Raw genomic sequence first — 25,305 nt, 5'->3', positions numbered from 1 at the left:
GTGAACTTATATTTCTTCTTAGACTCAATACTGCTTTATCTCTTTACTCCACACTGTAATGTAATTTACCTTTTCATCATTTTCTGACAATGTTGCTAAAAAAATCACAGAGGTGTGCATGTGTTCTGGAATTTGGTTGGGATTCGTATCAGGAGAAAACATTAGTTAAGTGTTTTTCCTTCTGTAATTGTGTCACATTTCTTCTCTGTAGTTTATGCTATCTTATAGTGTGCACTCCCTGTAATGACAGCATGCACTAATGCTGAGCGTGTCTTTTTGCACTGCAGGAGCTATGCCTGTCCCAGATCAGCCTTCTTCAGCCTCAGAGAAGACCAGCTCCCTGAGCCCTGGCTTAAACACCTCCAATGGGGATGGCTCTGAAACGGAAACCACCTCTGCCATCCTGGCCTCTGTCAAAGAGCAGGTAGCAACATTTCAGTTCCTTGGCATGCTTGTGGGCACACTGAAACACTGTATTGCACACGATACAACTGGGTGGGTAGAAAATCATGATTTTATAGCAAAATATTTATGAATTCATTACATAAATAAGTCTCATGTATGGTTACAACTGCATTGACCCCCCCCCCCTGTTTTTATTCGTGATTTAGACTGCTTTCCTGGAAAGCAAGAATATTCCAAACAGAGAAGAAATTTTTCATTCAAAATTCCTCATTGGTGAAGTGCTGGATTGCTGGACCTGACACTAAACACTGTTAAATACAGGAACCCAAATAATTTGTCTTTAGAAAATATAAAGTTGGCAAAGTGTCAGAATATATCCTGTGTAGATGTAACTGGCGCGCATGACAGCAAATTAATATATCAACTCAGGGCAAATTAGTTTTCTTAGTATTTCTAGACAGATTTGGAAATCTTCAGAGCTTTCTTTCTCAAAGAAATCAAAGCCTGAAGGACTCTTCTTCCAACTTCTCCATAAAATAGATACAGGTAAAAACTGTATATTATATCTAAAAGATATACCATAAATGTCATGTTTCTTATAAATAAAAAGTGATAAAAATTTAATAAGTTGGAAGATTGACAATTTCTTCACCTTTTCTTCAAGCACGTGCTAGAAAATAAATCAGTATTTGGCACAGAACCGTTGCCTAAGTTTGGCCATACGGATTGCTGAGGGTAGGGGACGTAGCCTTTCCACCCTGGAACATTGCAGGAAGGCAGTAGAAATGAACGACTGGGGACAGTCCCTCTGCTGCAAAAGAAGTGGGCTGCAGAGGAACCTGATTCTGCATCAAGATGGGAGACCTCGTCAAGTGTCAAATTATCAGTGTTACAGTTATGGGAACATCCCACTGGTAGATGGATTGATGACACTATTCGTCAAGAGTCCAGGTGACGTGTGGCTAAGTATCCATAAGGGAGAACTGGATCGACAGATAGGGCAGTTTGTGAAAAGGGTCAGCAAACTGGCTTTAGATTTACCATGTAACACTTGAACAATTTTTTTCCAAAAGCCTGCTATTGAGTTTTCTGATTGTTTTTAAAGGGAAATGAGAAAAAAAAATTACAGTGTTCAGCACCCTCAAGTTCCGGCTTTGTTCTAGTTTGTTATGACCTCGGTTCTTGAAAGGTTCTAATGTTTGAGTAGTGATCCAGTGTTAACAAAAATAGAGGAATAAATTTGACAAGGAAATGACAAGACCTGGGTGATGAAAATTATGATATTTTATCAAAGGACATTAAGTAATTCAGAATGAAAAAAAAAGTCATAATCCCTTGCAGGGAAGCCTGGTGTCATTACAGTGTTACTGTGTCCCAAATACTACACAGCAGATTGGCAATTCCAATCAGTATTGTGTGGATGGTGTTTCATATCTGTGGCAAACTGGATCAATCTGGTATATTAAATATTGTTTGAATTCATAAATGTATGTATGAGGATGCAAGGAAAATTGATAAATTTTGCTTTACCACACATGTAGCCAGGACCCTTGGATAAAAAGGAAAAGAATGATCATTGTTGGACATAAATGGAACAAATGAAAATATATATGCACACATCTGATTTACTTAGAGGTAGAATTCCAGTTAAGTAAAAGTAGTAGCTTAGTACTGGCCTAATTTATGGAAGAAAATTAAAATTATTAACTCACAATAGATCCATGGAGAAATCTCAAGCAAAGCTATTTTAGCTTCCAACATAATACAATAAGCACATTGGTAGGAACACTAGGAAGATAGTCATATAATTTCAAAGTGGGGAAGGCGTTAGTTAAGACATGGAAGTCAGACACAGTTCATGAATGACTGATGTATTTTGGCAACATGAATAGTGACAACAATAGAAATTGAAATGTACAGATCAACATTAAAATTATATGCCAAGAGACAATATGCAATAGTGTTATGTTAAAGGGTTGATGAAATTAATACATGAAGACATCCTAGTGTAATGAGAAAAGTGATTAAAGTAGTTGGAAGTAGACAAAGGATATGTGCACAAATGCAAGCAGTGAGTGCATGGAAATAGTTTCCACTCGAATGCACTAGTCAGGAACAGTAAGTTTTTAAAAAAAAAAATAGTTTCTTTTTCATCTACGAAGCAGACCAAAGTTAAAAAAAGAAAAAAAAAATGGAATGAAGTATTTGCTGGCTAAAGGCTAAGGCTTGGGAAAATTCACATTCTTTTTTAATCCAATTAGCAAGATTAATAAATGCTATAAATTTTTTGTTAACTGCTCTGTTGCTGCTGACATTTTAGTAGTCATTGCAATGATCATGCTTGCTCATACACTGTGAATCAGTGAATAGCCTATTACAGAATTTTTTATATGTGGACATGTAAAAATAAGGAAATTATGATACTTGAGATGTCATAAAGTGAAAGAATATTGATTGATTAAGATTTCAAAATGGCATATCCTTTCTATAAAATATTTTATAACAATGACTGGGTTATAGTTCTAACTTTGAAAAAAAATATGACTTTTATATTGAAAATTACCTTAGCTGGCATTGTTCTGTTTTTAAAAACCTTAATAATGTTTTTATAATTTACCTGTTTATGAACATCTGCAGAAATGTAGAAGCAAATAAAATTTGGCAAATAATTGATTGGGACATGTGTTTCCAATGAGACAGAGGTAAAAATGGCCTGAAGACGTAGAGGATCAGGGGAAAAAATAAAATTAGGCAAATAAAACACCAGTGAACCATAAACAACGGCCACAGTCAGTATCAGTTGAGTTTGCATTCTTCAAGTGAATCGTGTGTCTGAATCCTGAGGGTTGATGGATTGCATTGCTATGAATGAACTGGCTTCTCAACACCCATGATGATGAGATTTCTGTATACTCTTTAGTGAATACTTTGGATGATTAAATTTCTGTTGTTGCATTTCGGGAGCAAGCTGGGATTTTCTGTGCAGGGAGGAAAGTCAGTCTGTCCTGAGAACAGGAGGTGGAGATGCTTGAGGCCCTGAATCAGGCTGAGAATTGGATTCTGTGGGAGGTGTCTGCCTGTGTGAAAGCAGACATGTACCAGAGGCAAGGTCCATGGCCTGACTGCCCATGGCCTAATTGACACCACCCACCTTGTCCTTTGCTGTGAAGTGAAGCTAAATACATTTCTTACAAGTATGACTTGAGATTAAGAAAAACTATTTTGAAAATTGATGTCTTCTGAGATTGCTAATAATACACAGTATATTTGTAAGTCTGTTTCCTTAAAGAATGTTCCCTGGTTCTACTTAAGTACTCATGAGAACTAACTTTTGAGTAGACATTTCATTTATTAACGTTGGGAATTTGAATAAGAAATTTGGTTACTTCACATTGGGTACTACTCTTGTCTGCTTGTAAGTTACTTCTTTAGAATGGAAGCCAGGCTTATGTCACAGGCTTCTAGCAAATTCTCCTATGTATTTACTCATTCAGTCAATATTATGAGCAATTTAGATAACTGCAAAATGCAACACAAAATACAATAAATAAGGAAGTCCTATGGAGTTAATTGAAGTAAGCTAAAGAGACTGAGAACAGAATTTCTTGGGCAGTCGATTAAGATTACGTGGAAATAAATCCTGGAATCTAACCATGGTCTGAAGCTTAAGTCATGCAGATTCATAAAGTATCTCATAAAATGTGTCCCATGTTAGATGATGGAACTGAGATGTTGCACGTTGAGTCTTTCGTCTCAACAACATGGACTGCTTGACCTAAAGGTTATTCATAGATGTTCCTTATTCTGATTTCCCACTTGATTGCTTTATAATTGGTGGTTTTTATGCATTTGTGTTAACATAGAATTGGTATGTTTTACACTTTTTTGTTAAGAAGAGTTGTTACATTTTGCCAAATTGTGTAGATGATTCTATCACTTTGAGACACTTGAGTCTCAGTTGTAGTACTTACCAAGCCTGTCCTCCTGTGGGGCTGAGCGGGAGGCTACTCCTCATTTTCTTTGTGAACATGGCTAGGAAAGGAGAGGGGGTTAGACAGGAAGCATGTGGTGACTCCCATGGGGCTGTTTTCAGAAACCCTGAGACGTGACTGTTGTGTGTTAACGAGCCAACAGTGGCTTGGTGACTTAAGGGGTGATGACCAAGGGATCCTTTCTCTGAAGACGTGAGACTGTCCCCTGGTGATGGCAGTGATGATCAGATCGAGAGAGGCTGTTTTAGGGGAAAAGTCATTTAGCGGTGAAAGTCAGTGGTGTACAGCACAGAGGACATGGACTGGCCTTTGGCTGCAGGCAGTGGATCTCAGGCAGCGGGGGAGAGGCAAAGGCCCAGTATGCACATGCAGGAGCTGGGCTGGAGCTATCTCTTCTGTCGCTGGATGAGCTCGTTATCTTGTTTTAAGTTGAAGCCCATTTGGAGACTATAGATAGCTGTGCTGAATGAAGCTGGAGAAGAAGAGAGCTGTTGGCAAGATGAGAACCAAGACTGCGTCTGTTAGGATGCTCAGTCTTGGAATCAGTGCTGAGTGAAAGGGGAGAAGAGCGGGCAGAGGATTCCTAGAGTGAATAGGTGCAGGTGGTGACAGCCTGAGAGCTGAGTGAGCGGTGCTGATGTCACAACCTGCCTTCTGGCTCTGGGAAATGAGGAAATGGAAGCACAGAGGAGACAGGGAGTGCACAGCGGTGTGAGCAGTACCAGCTCGGGCTGCTGTATTGTGAGGGCCTGGGCGTGCTTCAGACAAGACGCAGTGTAGGCAGATTGGCTTGCACCTTGCCTGTGAGTTCTCAGTCTGGTCTTCCTTCATTGTGTCTCCATTCTTTCATGTTTTCAATTGTTATAATCTTCTAATAGGCAAGAGTTTATATTCAATCATGCTTTATAACATTAATCTTTATATATATTAAGTCACATGAGTATAGCCTGCTTTTAAGAAAGTTTTGGCTTTCCTGAAAAGATACTTATGTTTCAAAATAGTGCTTTTCCCCTCAGTAGGCTAATGCTTCATCTGGTGAGCACGTGTTCCCAAAAATTGGCTTCTAAAAGATCTGTAAATTGTGTATGGATAACTAGAAAATTGCTGGCTGCTTAGAATCTTTAGAGCACATTGGTTTTTGTAAACTATTAAGGCTTAGATGAAAATATTTTTTTAAGTTGTACCTGTAAATTACAGTTAAAAAATGTTTTATTAACATAAAGGGAAGCAGTGTTGTTTATTCATAAGTGCTGATCTGAGAGGATAGCCACCTTTCCCTCCTTCCCTGCCACATTTCTTAATTAAGAGATTGCCTTTATCTGCTAGTGTTTATCCAGCATCTATCGTGTGCTTGCACTGGGGATTCTAGTATTTGAAATTCTCTTTGAAGGGATTAACAATAGGGTTAAACATGTAAGACAGGTGCTGGCATTCTGGCATAGCGGGTGAAGCTGCCTACAATGAAGGCAACCCACATGATGGGTGATTCCTATCCCAGCTGCTCCACTTCTGATCCAGATCCCTGCTGATGGCCTGAGAAAAGAAACAAGGTGAGCCCATGTGGTCGGGCCCCTGTGACCCTCATGGGAAACCTGGTAGGAACTCTTGTTCCTGACCGCAGCCTGGGTGAGCCCTGCTGGTCATAGTGGCCACATGGGATGTGAATCAACAGACAGATTCTCTGTTGCCTTCCCTTTCTGTATTTTCTCTCCAATGGACATTCAAATAAATAAATACATCTTTACAGATACATAAGTAAAAGGGTTTAAGCTGATTTATTTACTTATTTGGGAGGCAAAAGGAGAAGGGTGGGGAGGAGAGAGCTCCCTTGTCTGCAGATGTGCCCTTCAGCTGCCTGCTCCGGCTGGGACAGGCCTGAGCTCAGAGGCGGCAGGCAGAAGCTCACTGCAGGTGCACTGCTTGGCAGGGGTCCAGCTCTGTGAGCCCTCATTCCCTGCTTCCCAGGGAGCATGGCAGCAGGAAACTGGACTCCAGACTGGAGCTCACCTCAGACCAAAGGCACCTGATAGGGCATGGGAGCAGCCAGAGTGGGTCTCAGGTGCTGCGCCAAATGCCGGTGCCAACCCCCAACAAGTTTAATATATAAAAAGTGATATGTGGAATTTTATGAAAGCTCTGTATTTCCATATATTGCGAAATTTCAGTTAATTTAAACAGATAAAAAACACTCCTGGGAATAGAGAGCATGTGCAAGCACAGCTATTACTCCACTAGTTTTTCTTGCTCTTAAAATTCCCCAAGCATTGTAAATATATTCTTTATTTTCCAGAAATATGTATAAACTGTTCTTTAGGCTACTGATGATTCCCAGTTAGTAAAATGTACAGTTTTTTATTATTTTTGTTATCGAAATAGTGTAAGAGAGCAGGGGCGCGACTTTTTTGTGCATCCACTTTGGAGGAAGAACTAAACCAAATACTCTTCGTTAGTCAGAACGTGTAGAACAAAATAAAAGGACTTGAACTATTCATCTTACATAAGACCTAGAGAAATTCCAAACTTTTATATCAATTGGTGGAGAAGGAGCATATGCTTTCATTTTTAGTTAAAGTTTACATTTGTCATTTTTAAAATACTTGTATAATATTTGAAAGGAATACCTTGAAACATTCCCTTAATTAGGATTCTTCTACTCAGATGTCATTACAGAATCTTTCTGCGTTGTTAGTGTTACTATAATGTGCAACTATAACACAGTGTAGCAGAATGTGACCCGTATAACTCTTAGTCAATTTTCAGAGTGTGATTTGGAAAAGCCTTTTGTGAAATTAGTGACTAAATGATCATCCGTGGTAGAAAGGAAATTAAAACACCTTTAGGAAAGGTCAAAGAGATAAGGATTTTTCTGTAAAGACCATGAACTTTATATTCATTGACTCGGACAAGGAAATAATTGAATGAACCATAGTGTTGCCAGTTGAAGTTTCACCACATCACTAACTTAAAATGCAAATAACTTGACTGTTGATTATTTCAGATTTATTTTGTTGTTGTTATTGCAAATATGCTATGGATTGAAAATTTTTTGAATGCACCATTTCCCCCTAGTTTTCCTTATTAGGACAGCATGTACATTTGGAGCGTGTTGTGACAGATGTGTTTGAGATGTGAAGGTGCATACCAAGGGTCTGGACGGAGGGGTGATGTCAGAAGATGCTGTTTGTATTGTGGGAGGGACGGGATTCCAGAGTCCGCCAGGATCAGAAAGCCTTGTGAGTGAGAGTCACAGCGTGAGCCAAGGTGGTCATGTTGAGTGTGTGAAAGGCCAGCAGGGCCAAGGAAGAAAAGGGCTATGTATGTAGAGTTCTAGTGTCCCACTGAAGGCAGAGGGTGACCAAGTTCAGCACACAGATGGGCCAGGCACATCTGACTTAAGGCCATGTGTCTCAGAGAAATGGTGGTTGAAGCTAAAACAAAACAAAACAAACAAACAAACAAAAAACAGGGAGAAGCTAGAGTTGTACTTGAGTAAGATCTTGGGAATTAATGCCTGGAGTTCCAGCAAGGGAGGCATAATTCTGAGAGTGTTGACTATTTATCATCCCTGCCATTCTCATCATCCATTCTTATATGTTTTCTTAAAAATATATATTTATTTATTTTTATTGCAAAGTCAGACATATAGAGAGGAAGATCTTCCATCCAATGATTCACTCCCCAAGTGACCACAGTGGCTGGTGCCGAGCCAGTCCGAAGCCAGGAACTCTTCTGGGTCTCCCACACGGGTGCAGGTTCCTAAAGTCTTGGGCCGTCCTCGACTGATTTCCCAGGCTACAAGCAGGGAGCTAGATGGGGAGCAGACTGGCAGGACTAGAACTGGCGCCCAAGGAGGATGCTGGCATGTTCAAGGTGAGGACTTTAGCCACTAGGCCACCATGCCGGGCCCTCTTATGTGTCTTTTGTGATGTCCTGTAAATTATGGCTTTATAAACTTAAAATTTGCTTTAATATCTGAGTTTTTTACACTTATCAAAGCACTCACATACTGTCTGTTGAAACTGCCAAGCTCCCTTTGGAAAGTTAACTTACCCCGTTCCTTCTACTGTGTTGTCTAGAACAGTGTTACTGTTGGCGTAGAGGATCCTGGCAGCTGTGATGGGGAAAGCCAGGCTGTACTCTTTATATGTCAAAGAAGAAGATGAGCTTTAGGGTGTGGGACTTTGTAGCGTGGGCTGGCTCATGGCGCCTGTCGTATTTCTTTCATATTTGCCATTGGAATGCATTGTGAAATATTCATATGTGAAATATTTTACATATACTTTTTTGTGATTTTATGAACATTCTCATGAATATTGTGAAAAAGTTCAAGTGTCAAGAAGAAAAAAATGAAAAATTTATTTGAAAATAAATTATTTGAAAATAACCTACAGAGGTTGTTGCAAATGTTTATGATATTCCTTCTAGATTTTTATACAAATAAGTGATTACATTTACATAATTTCTGTTTTGGTTTATAAATATTTTATTTTGCCTTTGTACTCTCAACATCATATCAGGTGTGTTTTTGACATCATTAAGCTTTATTTTAAGCATTTTTATGGTGTTACAGATGTGCTTTAACTAATATTATAATTTATTTAACTTTTCTACCTGCGTTGATCTGTTAGGTTGATTCAGTTTTCTCAGCATGAAAAAAATGACATGTCTTACTTCCTTGTTCATAAATCATAGAGTAGACTTCGACTGGCTGCCTGGAGCAAAGTTTTGAAAAGACTTTAAGGATCCTCACAGACTCACTGGGAAAATCTGTCAGGATTAATTACTGCGAGAGGAGGCGGGCAGGGGTCCTTGGAGGGCAGTGTAGTGCCCCGTGCAGGGTTTTCACAGCATCAAAAATTGACACAGGGAGAATTGTATGCTGTAGTCGGATGGAGAAAAAACCCTGATTATTCAGAGAACTTAAGCATGTATGTTAGTCAAGATAAATGCAGGAATTACAAGTAAAATGTTATCACAAAAATGTTTTTGAAAATTATTTGATTTCACTATAATCTATGTGGTTTTCTAAAATATGTTTATGCATTTCTTTAAAGCCTGTATGTGAAACGTCATCAGCACTATGCTCCTAAAATTAAATGCTATCTTTATTTTCTAGTAATTGTGTTGTTCAGAGTAAATTCTATTTTTTCAAATAATTGTTTATTTCTATTGGACAAGTAGGTTTACAGAGAGACGAAGAAACAAAAAGACCTTCTACCCTCTGGTTCAGAGCTGGGCTGGTCAGGAACCTGGAATTTCTTCCTGGTCTCCCACATTGGTCAGGGTCCCATGGACCAGGACCATCTTCCATTGCTTTTCCAGGCATATTAGCGGGGAGCTGGATCAGAAGTAGGGGCGCTGTGCCTCAGCGGACATCCATGTAAGATGTGGGCAGAGGCTTAACTTACACTGCCACAACACCAGGCCTGGGAATTGTTAGTTTTTGTAACTAAAGAAAAAAGAATTTAAAAAACCATCATATTTATTTCCAGAAAACCGTGTAGTCAAATGCTGTGTAATTTGAATGGTAAATTATAATGTTTTATTCTAAATCCAATGCTTATTTCACTACATTGCCCTGTCTTACTTAATTTAGATATAATGATGGACTTATAATATGCTATCTAGTATTCTTCCCACAAGAAAACTGCCTCTGGCACCAAGGGTTCTGCCATCAGATTTCTTTACTATCATAATAAATTTGGTTGGCACCCCTGCTGGTCTCCTTTTAATTAGGGGAAGTGTGGGAACTTTCTGACAATTTCATCTGCAGTACATTTTTTTCTTAATCTGACAGAATCATTAATGAGAATCCTAATAAAGATAATTTGAGGAATTCTTGTATGCCCTGTTCTTTAAACATGTCTGTAGACAAAAGGTGCTCTGAAAGAATGCTGTGGGTTGGATGAAATCTTGCTGGCAGGGAACATTCCTGAGGCTCAGTTGGTGCCTGGCTGGGGAGTTATCTCCAGCAGGCATCAGCAGCAGAGGTAAACATGCCTGAGGCAGCCATCGGTCATGTTCATGTTGCAGTCGCTCAGTGGCAGTCAGAGAAGGCACGTGCGGGTTCATGCACTCTGAACGAGCTGGCCCTCTGGCCCTCTGTCGTGGAACGCTCACCATGAGCATTCTCCTTTTTCACTGATGAGCGGTTTGGACTTTCACATGCTACTCCTGCCCTTGCACCTCATGCCTAATTGCTGTGGGAAAGGAAGGCTCAATATCAATAAGGCATAAAAAAATCACTTTTGACAGGTAGTCTTTTGCATCTAGAAGGACAATACTAAATAGCTCCATTCACCAAGTCAATAGATTTAGTCATCTGGGATTGTAGTTTATAATTTACACATCCTTAAAGTTCTGCTGGATAAAGAAGTCATTGTGCTCAAATTGCACATTACAGTCATGTAAATGCCAGTCTTCCATCAGTGGTGTGGGTCGTCACGAATAATTGCAGATATGGTTTTGACACTGACATCTCCTCTGGCCTCGGCAGAAGAATCCTGGGATATCAGCCAGTTCCATTGAAGTCTTTGCGTTCCTTCTGAGCTGTTGAGGTGCAGTTACATCCTGTTTTGCTGGCACCTACTCCAGTCTCATCTATCATGGATGGAAACCCTCTGCCTAAACATAACAGAAGCGTTGTATCTGACCCACTAATTTGTTAATACACACAGAGGGACAGAACCCCACCGTGTTCCCCAATGATTGTTCCCCAGCAGGTGCCTACTACAGCTGGGTCTGGGACGGGTACAGCCAGGTGCCCAGAGCTCAATCCAGGTCTCTCATGTGGGTGTCAGGGATGCAGTCTCTTGAACCTTCACCTGCTGCCACCATCCTCTGCGTGCGTGCCCGAGTAGGTGGTAGATAGTTGTTATTAAGAAATATTTAAAGTTTCATTTGGAGTCTATTTTTAATTTAGAAGTAAATAGAGATGCATGTTGTAATTTGTCTTCATTTTATGGTCTATTTGCCTCTATTATACAATTCTTTCAGATAAATGTGTGTAAATGCATGTTTACCTAGTTTTTTCAATAATCACTATAACTTCATATGGATATAATATTGTATTAAGCCTGGCATAAAGAAATGGGAGTTAGGGTTGCAGATATCTCAAAGGTGGCTGCCAAACTTGTGCTAAGTGCCCAATCAGAGCCTACTTCTAAATGCCTTATGCTGTTGGGTATAAAGCAGTGACGGCCTAAGCGTGGGTATGTCTGCTGATGTGGACATGTTAGTTTATTTTTTCTTGGTCTTTTTGTCCCTACCCTGTATGTTGAAAAGAGTCCACTGGTTTAAAACAGAAAATTTGGGCACATGGAGGTTGTGTGCTCAACTCTGTAAAGAAAATGTTTTTGCTTGGTCATTTAACTTCCTGGAAGATACAGTGAGAAATCCCAGTATTCCTTCTATGCATTAGCTTTCATGAATGGTTTTTTCCCCTCATTTTTTAAAAATTCTGAAGCTAATTCAATTTGGACATCTGTCACAACTAAAGGAATTCTAACCAACTTGTGTTTTGAGGACCTGATGGATAATTCTTGATGGTAATTTCCTCAAAGACAGTATCAGGACATTTCCTTGTAGATTCTAAGGCATGGATAATGTGCTGTGAAGGAGCTGCTGAGACACTGAGGCAGTCTAGGCTTCAGTTCCTGGGGAGATTTCTTACATCCATTCCGCACACAGGAAGGCTTGCAAGGTCTGCTTTCTCCCATGTGTCTGATTTGCACATTTCTGCTGTTGATGGAAAACTTTGATGACTAACAGCACAGTCCTGTACTTAACTGTTAAGTCAAATATTTTTGTGCCCACTATATAGGAAAATTAACTTATTGCATGAGCCTGTGAGGGCTGAGTAATTTCCTTGTTTTAGTTTGTTTTGCCTTCCCCCCCAGTAGAGAGATAGAACAGCCAACAACTGGAGAGAGAAGGATTTGTGGTTTCAGTGAAGCTTCTCTTGAGATCTTCTTATGTACAATGTGTAAATGAAAAGTTCATGCGTAGTGGTGCCACTCACAGCCTCCCTGACAGTGGTAGGCATCACATCGGACTTACATCGCAGCACTTTACTTTTTCCAGAATGTTCTGCTTAGACCTATGGCCATGGGGAAATTACGGATCTAAAACAGGAAAGCTCAGGACTTTTATTTCTACATGGCTGCTCTTGTAATTGATCATGATGGTTATAATTGTTAGTGATAAAAATGTGCCACAACACACATGCATCTTCATTCTTGGTCTTTCTCTATCCTTAAAGAAGAACAACATTTGATCCCTTTGTTCAGATAATGAAAATGAGACTGGAAGAGACTGCAACCTATTCTGGATCTTAGAATGATAAATTTCAGGCTGTGATTCTAGCCCGATTTTTTTTTAATCTTTGTAAGTAAGACCATTTGAGCCATTTATTTTATTCTTCACACCCACCATAAATGTTATAATTCAAACTCCAAGAAAATTGTAAAATAGTAGCTCTGGGTGAAATTTTATTTTCTCTTATTGAAATACAGCTTACTTTTGACTATTGATGATGCAGTAGTTCGTACAGGTTTATCATCATAATAAACTACCAGAATAAAGACTATTCATTGTGTGTTTATATTTTCCTTTCTTATGTATAGAGGTGAAAAATAAATTTGAGATGAATAAACTATTTTAATCTAGCCCTTATAGTTATAGGCACACTGACATTAACAACAGTGAAAATAAATGGTGAAATTCTCCATTCACACTTGTTCCTTTAGTCCTAGAATAAGGAAATAAAATTTGAACTGCATTTATTGCTTCTGTAAAGTTGTAATCAGCATCATACTAAACATGAAGGTACACGTGTCTTCCATTTCCCTTCTTTCCTTCTTGTACCCAATGTGCAATGCTGTGTACGTGACCGTTTTTACAGAGTGGGATTGCAGTTTCATTTCTGTTCTTCGTCAACATGACCTCCACACTCATACAAAAGACCGTATTGTCAAACACTTTACTATGGCATTCATTCATCAACTAGTAAACCTTATGCAAGCTCTTCTTAAATGAGTACATTTGGTTTTACTGTATTAAACCATCAAGTGTTGTAACTGTGTGGAGTTCCTGAAAACCAATTTGGAGAAATAGAAACTATGTAGTGTTATTTGGCCCGCTGTTGGCTTCATAAAAAAGCAATTCTTCAATCCTCTGGCTTCTAAAACCAGAAGTTTTATAGTATTTTGTCACCATCATTAAAAATGGAGAACTTTTAAATAAATAAAAAGGTGTACATTTAATTAGAGATTGATCTCTACATGTATTGTACTATTTTTGCCTAAATTCTCTGTTTTTAAAAAGATTTATTTTATTTTTATTGGAAAATCATATATACAGAGAGGAGGAGAGAAAGAGAAAGATCTTCCATCTCATGATTCACTAAGTGTCTACAGTAGCCAGAGCTGTGCTGATCCGAAGCCAGGAGCCTGGAGCCTCTTCTGGGTCACTCACTTCGGTGCAGGATCCCAAGGCTTTGGGCCATCCTTGACTGCTTTCCCAAGCCACAAGCAGGGAGCTGAATGGGAAGTGAAACTGCTGAGATTAGAACTGGTGCCCATATGGAATGCTGGGCATGTTCGAGAGCTTTAGCTGCTAGACCACTGCACTGGGCCCCCAAATTCTGTTTTAAAAATATTTTTTCATCTTAACTTTTTTTAAAATCCTTTAGTGGAGTAATAGCAAAACCATGGAAATGTTCCATCATTTTCTTGATGCCTTAGTCAATATACTAGATTTCATCCATCATGACAGGATCAAGAGCTGTCAAATTCAGAAAGGCAGGTCTGTATTACCAAAAAGCTCTGAAAAAAATTTTTTGTTAAATGTGTTCTTTAAAGCTGTTGTCTAAAACCATCTGGTGCTTATCCATAAGGGAAAAAAGGTAATGAAAGCATTTATCTGTTTGAACTCAAAGACCCCGAAACATTCTGAAGTGGTAATTGCGTGTAAAAGGTCAAAGCAGTTTTCTCCCTGTTGACTTAATAAAAGTAATAGCTTTTCCCTGTGTATTTCCATAGTTTCCCGAGTATTATTTTAGCAAACACTGTCTGATTTGACCTTGCAGGACATGATGTCATTGCCAGGGAGAGTTTAGTTCATCTCACCCACAGGTAAAGAGACTAGAAGCCCAGGGCTGCTGTATGTCTCCTCCGACTTGAGATGTGTGCCAAGCACATAGCCTAAGCCGGAAGCCAGAACTGGAGCTGCTCTTGGTGCTAGGCACTCAGCAGTAGCTAGGATTCACTGTGGAACTCACGCTGAAAAAGGCCCTGTGCCTCGCACATTTAGAGTTTGTCACAGTCAGTTTTGAAAGATGTTTGTTTCGATGGCACAGTCTGTTACAGCCATGCATGTCATTTTCATATTATGCATTGTCCATGAACTCTTAAGAGCGAGTGTATCCATGGATTTCAAAATTGATTTTTACCAAAAATAATGAATTTCATTTCATTTTCCTTGTACTTTTGGAGTCTGCTCCGATCTTATCAGCTCCTGCCCTATGTAGGATCATGTGTAATACCAGTTCCCATCTGAGAAAGGAATGAATGGAGTTCAATAAGATGTTTCGGCTGTGTATCCAGCATGAGGCCCGGCATGAAATACTTACATAAAAGTTATACATAAGGTCAAACTGCATTATTGTATTTTACTCCTAACCATGAGTTTCATAAGGTTATATTCTTTAGGTTCTTTCTAAAAATTTTATTTATTTTACCTGAAAGGTAGATTTATGGCCAGAAGAGAGCAACAGAGAGATCTTTCTTCCACTGACGCATTCTCCAAATGGCCACGGCAGCGGGAGCTGGTCCAGTCCCAGCTGTGATCCTGGGGCTCTTTCAGGTTCTTTCAGGTCTTCCCCTTGAGTGAGGAGCACTAAGGTGGGCCATCCTCTCCTGCCTTCTGAGGAGCACTGTCAGAGAACTGGATCAGACATGCAGCAGCCAGGATTCACACCATGCCCATATGGAATGCTGGAACGATAGGCAGAGCTCAATCTATTATGCCATGCCACTGACGCCTATTTAAATTCTCTTTGAAATCAGGTTAAAAATCATATCCACCTCATTTAGTTGTCAGACTTTTAAAGTCAATCCATACCTGCTATGTGGTAGAGAGCACAATGAATGTTAATACTATCACTTGTGTAACGTGTTGCATAGAAAGCGATGCACAGAATTGCAGAGCTTTTATCAAGTTGTTATACTTACTAATGCTCTTTTATTATAGTATACTTGTATATAATTAGAGGAAGAAGATGTTTTGCTGATAAACTACAGTAAGGAGTACATAAACCATGTCACATTGCACTTGAGGGGTTTCTCAAAGTCAGCAGTTATGGAATAAGACGTCTTTCCCTTCTCTCCTCTGTGTTAACCCAGGCTGCTAATGCTCTTAAAGTCTAGCAGCCATGAAAATATTTTGATCTTGTAATGTCCGTCTCTAGATTCAGCACTTTCCATTCTACACCCTAAGTGCTTCCGCTAAAATCGAGTCAACGTCTGGTTTCATCTGGAAACCAGAACGTAAGCTGCATCTTTGAGACTCAGGGCTGGGGTCCAGAATTCCTTCATGTGGCTAAGCTGTCTCCAGCAATATCAGGTGGAAGCACAGGCATTCCCTGATTTTTTCATCAAGACCATATTAAAGTTAACCATCTGCTGTTCTCAGTCATCTGTTTCCCGAACTAAGGGAAATATGGTTTATGTCCTTTCAACTCTTGCTAGGTGGGGCGTCTGTATCCACAAAAGTCTTCCTAATTAATCTTGGTGATGTGAATGTCAGCCAGGGCCATGCATGAACTGTTCACAAGTGTGAGCTGTCTTCGCACCTTTGTGGGTGGTCCTCTGAGGTCAGACCCACACAAGATTGATGGGATGAGGGTTATCCAAGCTTCACAGATAATTAACTTCAAATGAATTCTGCTATATCTAATCTTCTACTCATGTTCAAATTCTTCCTTTCTTCTTTCCTACTATTTTTATGAAAGCTGCAAAAATTATAGGATTGTGGAATGATGATGTTTTGAGACGAGATTCCAAAATACATGTTATTAAAATATTGCATACAGAGACTATCTGGAAAGTACAAGTACCAAGGGCATGCTAGCTCCATCATCTGTCCTTCAGTTATATTGTCATGGTTTAATGTGATTTGTACCTGCTAAAAGTCACACTGAAGAGTCAACACCAGTGTAAGGTTGTTAAGCAGTGTTGGTCCTTTGAACAAGTGACTAGGTTAGGAGGTCAATGCTTTTCTCAAGGTAGGTACGATTACTCAGCTCTAGATCCAGTTGTTTAATTCTCATTAAATACCTACTGAATTGAAAAATCAAGAGGTTCGAGGGGGTAGTTATTATAACACCACCAGTGTACTTTGATTCTTAAGGCTTATCACACAGGCAGGTGGCATTGTTTTTGTTTCATGGATGATGTGAAAAGTTACATAAGTGTCAAGTACATTTTTTGATACATTTTATAAGATTTTATAACAAAATTTGTGTTTATTCAACAGGAGTCTTATACAAGGGCACTTCAAATGTTTATGGAAAATGGAATAGAAATATAAGTGTAATCTTTGGTGTAAACATATTTGAACCTTATGATATAAAAAGTCTTTAAAAGTATAATGAAAAATTCATATTAAAAATTTTGACTATTTTTATACTGTAGTACACTTATCTCTTAATTTGATTTTCTATGAACTTGTTGAAGTACCCTCATGAAAGAATATTTTGTACTACCTCTTTTTCCTGTACTTTCATTCTTATATTTATGTGTAACTATGTGCTTTTTGTTTTAATGCACATATATTAGATTACAGTCAGTGAAGATAATTGGAGTCATCATATATTCAATGCGCTTAAAATCAATAAAACTCATTAATAATGTTATGTTTGGAAAAGTTACATTTGAGAAGTTGAGCTCATAGTGTAATAAATATAAATTCTGGTGGTACAAACGTATTTAGGTTTGCCTAGTGATTCGATTCCAATGACTGATTTGACATTGTTAAGCTGTCAGATAGTTTATTTGGATTTTTGTATACCCACACACATTTATTCTGAACAGAAGCAGCAGCCTTTCCCTGGCACTGATTGTAGAATTTTTACATGAAAGGTCCTTATTGGATATGTAACACTGAGGCAACCAGTAGTGAAATCTTGTTGTAATATCAAAGTCTGGGGAGAAATTGCCAAGTGTGGCCTATGTGTAACGGCGCTGTCCTTCAAAATCTTGTCGATTCATGTAGACACTATAAAAACATGCAGAATGCTCTCAGGTAATTGCGAAGTAGTTATCCAAAGTTAGCATCTGTTCACTGGAATAACCTCCTTTAGCATCTGTTTACTAAAACAACTTTCTTTTGGTTTTATGTGATATCAGTGAAACACAGACAATCTTAAATTCAATCCCTTATTCATTTTAAGTGCTCCATGTAGAAAAAGGCATAAACTCAAGACACTCACTTTAGAATAACATATTGCTTTAATAAGAGATACAGAATTGTTTATCTTCAGCATCAGGTAGATTTCACATAGGGTTAGGTTGTAGAGTGTTATTTGGGAACTTTTCAATTGTTTTATAAGTGACATGGCCATTTCCCTCTTGCTTCATAGCCTCTACTCTGGTCTGAGCCGGTTTTCTCACCTAGCAGCCCTGAGCTAGTCTTCCTTTTGTACTCTGGTCTTTTGATGTACCTCATCTCATCTGTTTACAGCCACCAGCATCATTTGCAAAGCTGAATCTGATTTGCTGCCCTCTAACCCTTGCAAAGTAGACATAGCTTAACGTCCAGTGTTTTGGATTTTTGGTCATGGCTAACACGGGGCATGACACAGAAGGTCCTGTGTTAGGATCACAGTACACTGTTAGGAATTTATAAATACGTTTCTAGTCCTTGTATGTGACTTTTCCTACAGTGACAGGATAGTGGAACTGATCCAATGATTTGTTGAGGAACTATAAATTGACATCAAACTTCTGTGAATTAAATTAAGCTGTGTTATTGAGGTGCAACTCTTTGTTTTGCTTTGGTGATGCACCAGCAGCTGCTCTGGTTAGATTAGGGTGAGACTTACATATTTCTCAACAACCTCTACCTAACAGGTGAAAGTGAAAGCAGTTCTCACACCAAATTCCATCATGCCTGAAGGCCTTGAAACATTTATCCTGGAGCCAGCACAGAAGCGTTCATCCTGCTGCCTGTGAGATCAGATAAAGCCCTCTTAGGCATGGCTGATCTTCAGCTATTATGCAGTGTACAACCTTATCAGTTGTTAAACATTCCTTGTTCATACTTGTTGATGTGTAATCATTATCTGAGTTCCAGAGTATCTCTGACCTCCCTTTGGATCCCAGGTACTCCAAAGCAGAGCTAAAAGCTCAGATTTAACAATGGGAGTTCATTTCTAACATCTGTTACGCTAACAGACCTCCGTTTTCACTCATGAAAAGTTTCAAGTTATTACAAATATCTGCTGTTGCTCAGATAGAAAGATCATAGAAGCTCAAGGTGGTGGTCGCTTGCATCTGGTTAGGAGGGAAGTTGGCTAGTCATGGGAACAGGGCATCCTCCTCAGGGCTGTACACAGAATCAGAGTTCAGGGACCAGGTGCAGCCTGATGTCTCTCTCTGACTGCTGAGTTAAGAATGATTGCCAGCCTTTTAAGCAGGAGTAGAAAAATTCAAGGGAGAATCATTTATGATGTGAGAATCACCTGAAATTCAAAATGTCATTGAAATGCTGCATGCTCACTTGTTCGCGCATTGTCCATGCTGCTTGGCTGAGTCCCTGGCAGGACTGAAGAGCTGAAGAAGGGATCACAGGACTTGTAAATCCAAAACCAGGTGCTACCTTGGCTCTGTATAGAAAGAGGCTGGTGACCCTGGGTGACACCTGTAGGCACTATCATAATATCTGAGTTAAATATTTTAAATTGTAGGTAATCGAAAAGATAAATGTGGCAAGCGTTCGAATAACTGAGACATTACAAGTAATGGGAACTGCTTTCTCAACTCTTAATGACATTGAACTTTACTCGCTATTCAGGGATTAGAAATAGCATAAAACCATAAGTTTATCATAGCTTTAAAAAGTACAAATATATATCACATGGTTCTAGTGATAAGGAAGAAGAGCAGTTTGGTGGATTGTGAATAGCATCGCTTGCTAACAATTCCTAACAAACCTGCATGACTGTTACAATGACAAGAGTACATAATAACAGATATCCAACTCTCACCAAAGTAACTGGAAGGGAATTTGTAGTCTTTTATTAGTGGAATAAACATGAATGTGCATCGGGATGGAATAAAATTGCCTTCTTATTCTCGAGATAGAACAGCGTTGTTGTAGTACATTAATAGAAACGCATGTATGACTAGCTAGTTACCTCTTCATTCTGTCACAGCCGCAGAAAAGGGAAGTGGGGAGATGCTCTGTCCCTGGTTTCCATGGTGCAATGGAGGATGATTCAACTCTTGAGCTGTAGTAAAATAAAAAGCAATAAACCAGTACCAAAGGTGTAGAACTACCAAAATGAAAGGTTTTTCCCCTCATTGCTTGCTACTGGGCTATTGATTGAGTTGATTATTATATGGTACTCATTTTGTCCAAAGCCAGTTGATAAGTACTTGCCACTAGTAGTAAGCTATCTGATAGGCTATGGCAGAATTGGCATTTTCAGTAACATACTTTGTAACCTATTCCTTCATTATGCTATGCCTCTTGTTCCAGGTTGTTATTTTCTAATCTGCCCTTTTTTATGATGCTCAGACCTGCCTCCCCTTGCCCACAAGGAAACTCTCAGTGGATGCCTGAAACGACAAATCATATCAAGCTCTGAGTACATTGTACTTTCTCCTAATCTCCCTGTAGTGTTGCCACAATAGGCCAAAGTTAACTCCACCTTCCGTGTTTCATGTCCTGGTGCCCCTTTGTATACTTACGTTTTGGGCCCCTGTAAAATGAAAGTCATTTGACACAAGCACTGCCCTATTGGGACAGCTTGCATGTGGCCCAAGGTAGGCTGCATCTACAAGGTGAGTACAGTGGACAAAGGGATGATGACTCACCCTGGAGAGAATGGAGCAAGAGGGCTCAGACTACTAAGAAACACATGTGATTAAAGCATGAATTGTTTATTTCAAGCATTAGTAGACTGTCATTGCCTGTGGGAAACTCAAACTGCAAAAAGGAAAATGCAGAGAAGGTGGGGCTGCCACGTTGCTTGCTACATAAAGCCTCTGATTGAAGCAGCTAGCTTTCTGTTTGCTCTGGATGGGCTCAGTCTCTAACCCTAACCCTAACCTCTAACAATAAACCTGACCCTGACCCTAACCCTGACCCTGAACCTAACCCTTAACCCTAACCCCTAAACCTAACCGTTAACCCTAACTCCTAACCCCTAACCCTAACCCCTAACCCTAACCCTGACCCTGACCTTAACCCTTAACCCTGACCCCTGACACTGACCCTGACCCTAACCCCTAACCCTAATCCTTACCCTAACCCTTAACCCTAACCCATAACCCTAACCCTAGCCCTTAACCCTAATCCTAACCCTAACCCCAACCCTAACCCTAACATATCTCAGTTTCTTCACGTCAGTAAAATTCATTGAAAGCCACCCTTCTATAGATGACATTTTTAAAAATGAATTTCAATTAAGATATTTTTTAAATGATTAATAAATGTGCTTTAGTTGACAGAATTTCAGACCTCTTGTGTAGTCCTCATTGAGCTGAAAATTTTCAAACTTGCACGTGTTTCCCTTTCAGCAAACACTAGGAGTCTCCTGCTGAAGTCTTTAGATTTGAATAGAGGGAGAAGGAGGGGCAGAGGTATTCACTGGTGGAAGCAATACTCGGTATATGAGTGCCTGCATTCCCTGTTGACTGACTATGCAATCCCCGTTCATCACTAGTGAATTCTGTAACTCCAGGTGCTGGCATGGCCACGCCCTCTGCACGCGCAGACTTGCACATTCCCAGATAAAGGCTGAGGAGGCAAGCTTCTGCTTTCTTGTTTTCTCTGTGCAAGGCAAGTGTCCTTTCGTAGAAGAGTGCTGAATGCTTTTTTATCGTTTTCAGAATTCTGTGTTCTTTTTCTTGTTCTTATTTAATGTGGATCTCAAGTGTAGTGCTGATGTTGAATATGGAGTTTCTGTTGCAAGAAAGCTGTATGACTACTCTAAGAAGGTTGTGGAAAAGTTAAGTTGAAAGGCGAGTTTGTTTTGTTGGCAAAACTAATTAGAAATGCATGCATAGATTTTTTTCACAACACTCATTTACCATGACATTTTTGAATGATCTTTGTGTAATGCACATTACAGTAAAAACTTAATATTAGAAAACTTTTATTTGGGCTAGAGTTATAGTGCTATTGGTTTTGCATTCAGTGCTAATTAATCATATATAAGCTTTTAGAAAAAATGTTTATTTGAAAGTCACATTAAGAGAGAACAACAGACACATGCTCCATTCACTGGTTCACTTCCCAGATGTATACAATAATTGCGGCTATATAAGGCAAAAGCCAGAAGCAAGACGTATCTGCAGATCTCATCATGGATGGCATAGACCTAAGTATTTGGGCCAGCATCTGCTGCATGCCAGGTGCATCAACAGGAAGCCAGAGTGGAAGTGCAGAGAATCCAGGAGCTAAGAGAAGATACCCCGACATGGGAGGCAACTGTATCTACTAAATACAATGCAAAAATACGGGAGCAAAAACGTCAAGGCCAGGGATTCACAGGAACTTAACTGCTAGTGTTTCCAGGAAGAGTGGCTCTTTATTCCTTGTTTATAAGTCACCACTGTATGCAGTGTAACTAGTGCAGATGTTGAAATCAGCCTTTCTCTTTTTAAGCTGTTACTTAATTTGGGGAAAAATTATGAAAATACTTATTGATAGCAACCACAGTTATTCACAATTCATTTATTCAACAACTACACATCACAGTTATCTGTGTGCTGTGCAGACAGCTGTGATCTGCAACCTAAAATAATCCTCTGCTCAGTAATCTTCTAAGCTGAAATTTAGTGATTTCTGCAGGCGTGTGCCCAGCACTTCATGCATCATGGAAGCCACTCAGTGGGCTGTGAAGCAAGTACTTCTAGTCCAATCGGAAAAGGAAGCAATGATTAAAATGATTTAAATTACTTGCCCAAGATACAGCATGGCATCTTGCAAAACTGGGTTTCAAATCCCTGTTGACTAGATTCCCGTCTCTGTGTTAGTTAGTCCAAGCTGCCCTAACAGGCTGACATTAATGTGCTGGAAGCTTGATGTGCAAGATCAGTTTGCAGCAGGTTCATGGCTAGATGATGCCCAGTTTCTGTTCAACGGTAGGTGCTGTCTCCCTTTTTCATCACATGATGTCTGAGGCCAATTTGTTTTTTATTGGAAAGTCAAATATACATAGAGGAGGAAAGATCGAGAGGAAGATCTTCCATCTGATGATTCACTCCCCAGGTGGCCACAACAGCTTGAGCTGAGCCAATCCAAAGCCAGGAGCCCAGAGCCTCCTCCAAGTCTCCTGCATGGGTCCCAAGGCTTTGGGCCATCCTTGACTGCTTTCCTAGGCTGCAAGCAGGGAGCTGGATGAGAAGCAGGGCCGCTGGGATTAGAACCAGCTCCCATGTGGGATCCCGGCATGTTCAAGGCGAGGGCTTTAGATGCTAGGCCACCACGCCATGCCCTTCCCATGGATCTTTGTTGAAAGACTCGCAACATGAGAGGTCTGCCTTAATAGCCAATGTATTTCAAAATCTTCACCTCCTAATGTCATTTTGGCAGTTAGGATTTCATCATATGAATTATCAGGAGACATAAGTATTCAATTGACAGCAGTAAGTATTTAAATACCCTGCAATTATGGAACTTTTTTTGTAATTACCTACACCAGTCTGATGAATATAAATTCTCTGAGATATCTTCATGACACTAAATATTTGAATTTCATGCAGTAAATGCCTCACAGTAACTGTTCATTGCATTCAAAAATGTAGGTGACTACCATACTGCTATATTCATTACCTTTGATAGATTCTTTATTTTCAGCTTTTTATTTGGGAATTGGAGTAACTTTTAAAATATTCTTAGGCTTTGGTTTGTATTCCATTCTATGAAAATGTGCAAGTAATCACGAAGGATAAAGATCTGAAGAAAAATGTAGATTTAAAATTTTTGGTAGGTAAGATTTTCAGCACACATCAAGTCTCGTTTAAACATTGAGAGTTTGCAGATTGCATGCTGCGTCTCATCTGGTTATGGAGCACTGCACATCACCAGGATTCTCCCTGGCTGTGGGTCCTCTGGCAAGGATGTGTATGACAGATGGGAGCTGATCAATCTTAGCATGGCACTGGGCAGGTTCATTTTAAAACCCTGTATTTTACCAATATTTTCCTAGTTTGAATTTATACTTCCAGGATAGCTTAGAAGTCACAGAACAGTCCTTTATTTAAAAAAGTAGAATAAACAAGAGAAAAATATCTAATCCTTAGGTGCTCATCCAAGATTAACCAAGATTAAATTTCAAACATGTGTAACCATGCTTTCAGCTTGTTCATTTTTCATCTGGAGGAATATGTTGGGTTTGGTGATGACATTATATTTCAGAAAAAAAACATAGTTTTTCTCAGATATTAGATGGATTTTTAGCTAAAATTGTAGCCACATGCTATTTGGATGTTAACACATAAGCTTTACATGTTATGGAAACTGTTAAACAAAAATGTTTTACAGAATGTAGAGAGAGCATTGAGCACATTTGAAAAATGCAGTTGCGTGATTGAAAAACCCAAATATTTTATACTTTTTTCATTACATGTTTGAAGTATCATTAAAAGACAGCATGGTTTCTCTCTGATTGGGTGTCTTTACACTGAGCTGCTGTTAAGTCCTGGTGTATTTGGGGAAACTATAATTATCAGAAACTCTCATTAAATACCACTGTGTCATCTATTAGCCAAACATATCATTTCTTTCAAGATGTGTGCCTTATTTACATTCCTTTTTCCTTATCTTGTGGAGACTCACTGTCTGATGAATTTTGAAAGAGTCAAAACAAGGCAGCTATTAGCATGGTCAACATGATTACATACTGCTAACCAAAATATCCTTTTTGGCATGTTTTCGGGGCAATTTGCTACACTTCTTTTACGTGGAGTTAGTTATTAATTTTCTATTAAACCAATAATGCATAGAACACTGGCTTTTATAATAATTATAGATAATCGAATTTTGGTGATGGAAGGGCCTATGAAAGACCCAACCTCCTAGAGTCGGAGTCCCTGCTGGCAGGTGGCTGCGGAGCAGGGGAGGGTGGTAGACTCCCCTTTGCTTTTCACTTGATTGCTCTGTGTTGCTGTAAAAGCCAAGTGGCATTAAGGGTTCAAAGATCACATGATTTTCAGTAACTGTGCTTTCATATGTGTAACTTTGGCAGATTCATTTGTTGCTTTTGTTTTTAATTTTATGTTTAGGCCGATAGGTGTCTACTGTAATGTTTATCTACAGTTATGTGGTTTTGAATTCCTGTGCCAGTTGCCTGGCACAGTGCATGCCATTCTCTTCCACCTGCCTCTGGCAGTGACTTTATTTCTCCATCAAAGTGTAATTTTCTTTGACTTTGTCAGTTTCATTTAAGTCATGTTTTACAATTTCAGCAATTTTAATGTCTGCAAACTTAGAATGATGATCATTTATAATTTTTACCCAAGCTATTGCTTTTTAAAAGCCAAGATGCATTTCACCTAATATTTGGTAATAAATCTTCAAAACTGTTCACAGTGGTCCATCCATGTGTCATTTGTTCTCCAGGACTCCAGGCGAAGGGTTCCAGGACAGCAGTCAGAGAAGTAGCTTCTGCTTGATGGCA

At 39.3% G+C, this 25,305-nt stretch overlaps 1 protein-coding gene across 2 annotated transcripts in view; it reads left to right on the top strand.

Annotated features, from left to right (window-relative positions):
* The window catches only part of CTNND2 (catenin delta 2), a 661,272-nt gene that overhangs the window by 111,885 nt on the left and 524,082 nt on the right, over window positions 1-25,305 (top strand). For both annotated transcript variants that reach the window (XM_040977415.1, XM_040977414.1), the window contains exon 2: window positions 288-424. In XM_040977415.1, the coding sequence (XP_040833349.1) occupies window positions 288-424 (137 nt within the window). The remainder of the gene's footprint in view (window positions 1-287; window positions 425-25,305) is intronic.

This window comes from Ochotona curzoniae, unplaced genomic scaffold, assembly GCF_017591425.1.
Source record: "Ochotona curzoniae isolate NIBS_2020 unplaced genomic scaffold, NIBS_Ocur_1.0 contig_2754, whole genome shotgun sequence".
In the NCBI taxonomy this organism is placed as follows: Eukaryota; Metazoa; Chordata; class Mammalia; order Lagomorpha; family Ochotonidae; genus Ochotona; species Ochotona curzoniae.
Note: the sequence above shows the minus strand (reverse complement) of the source record. Positions and strands in the feature narration are given on the sequence as shown.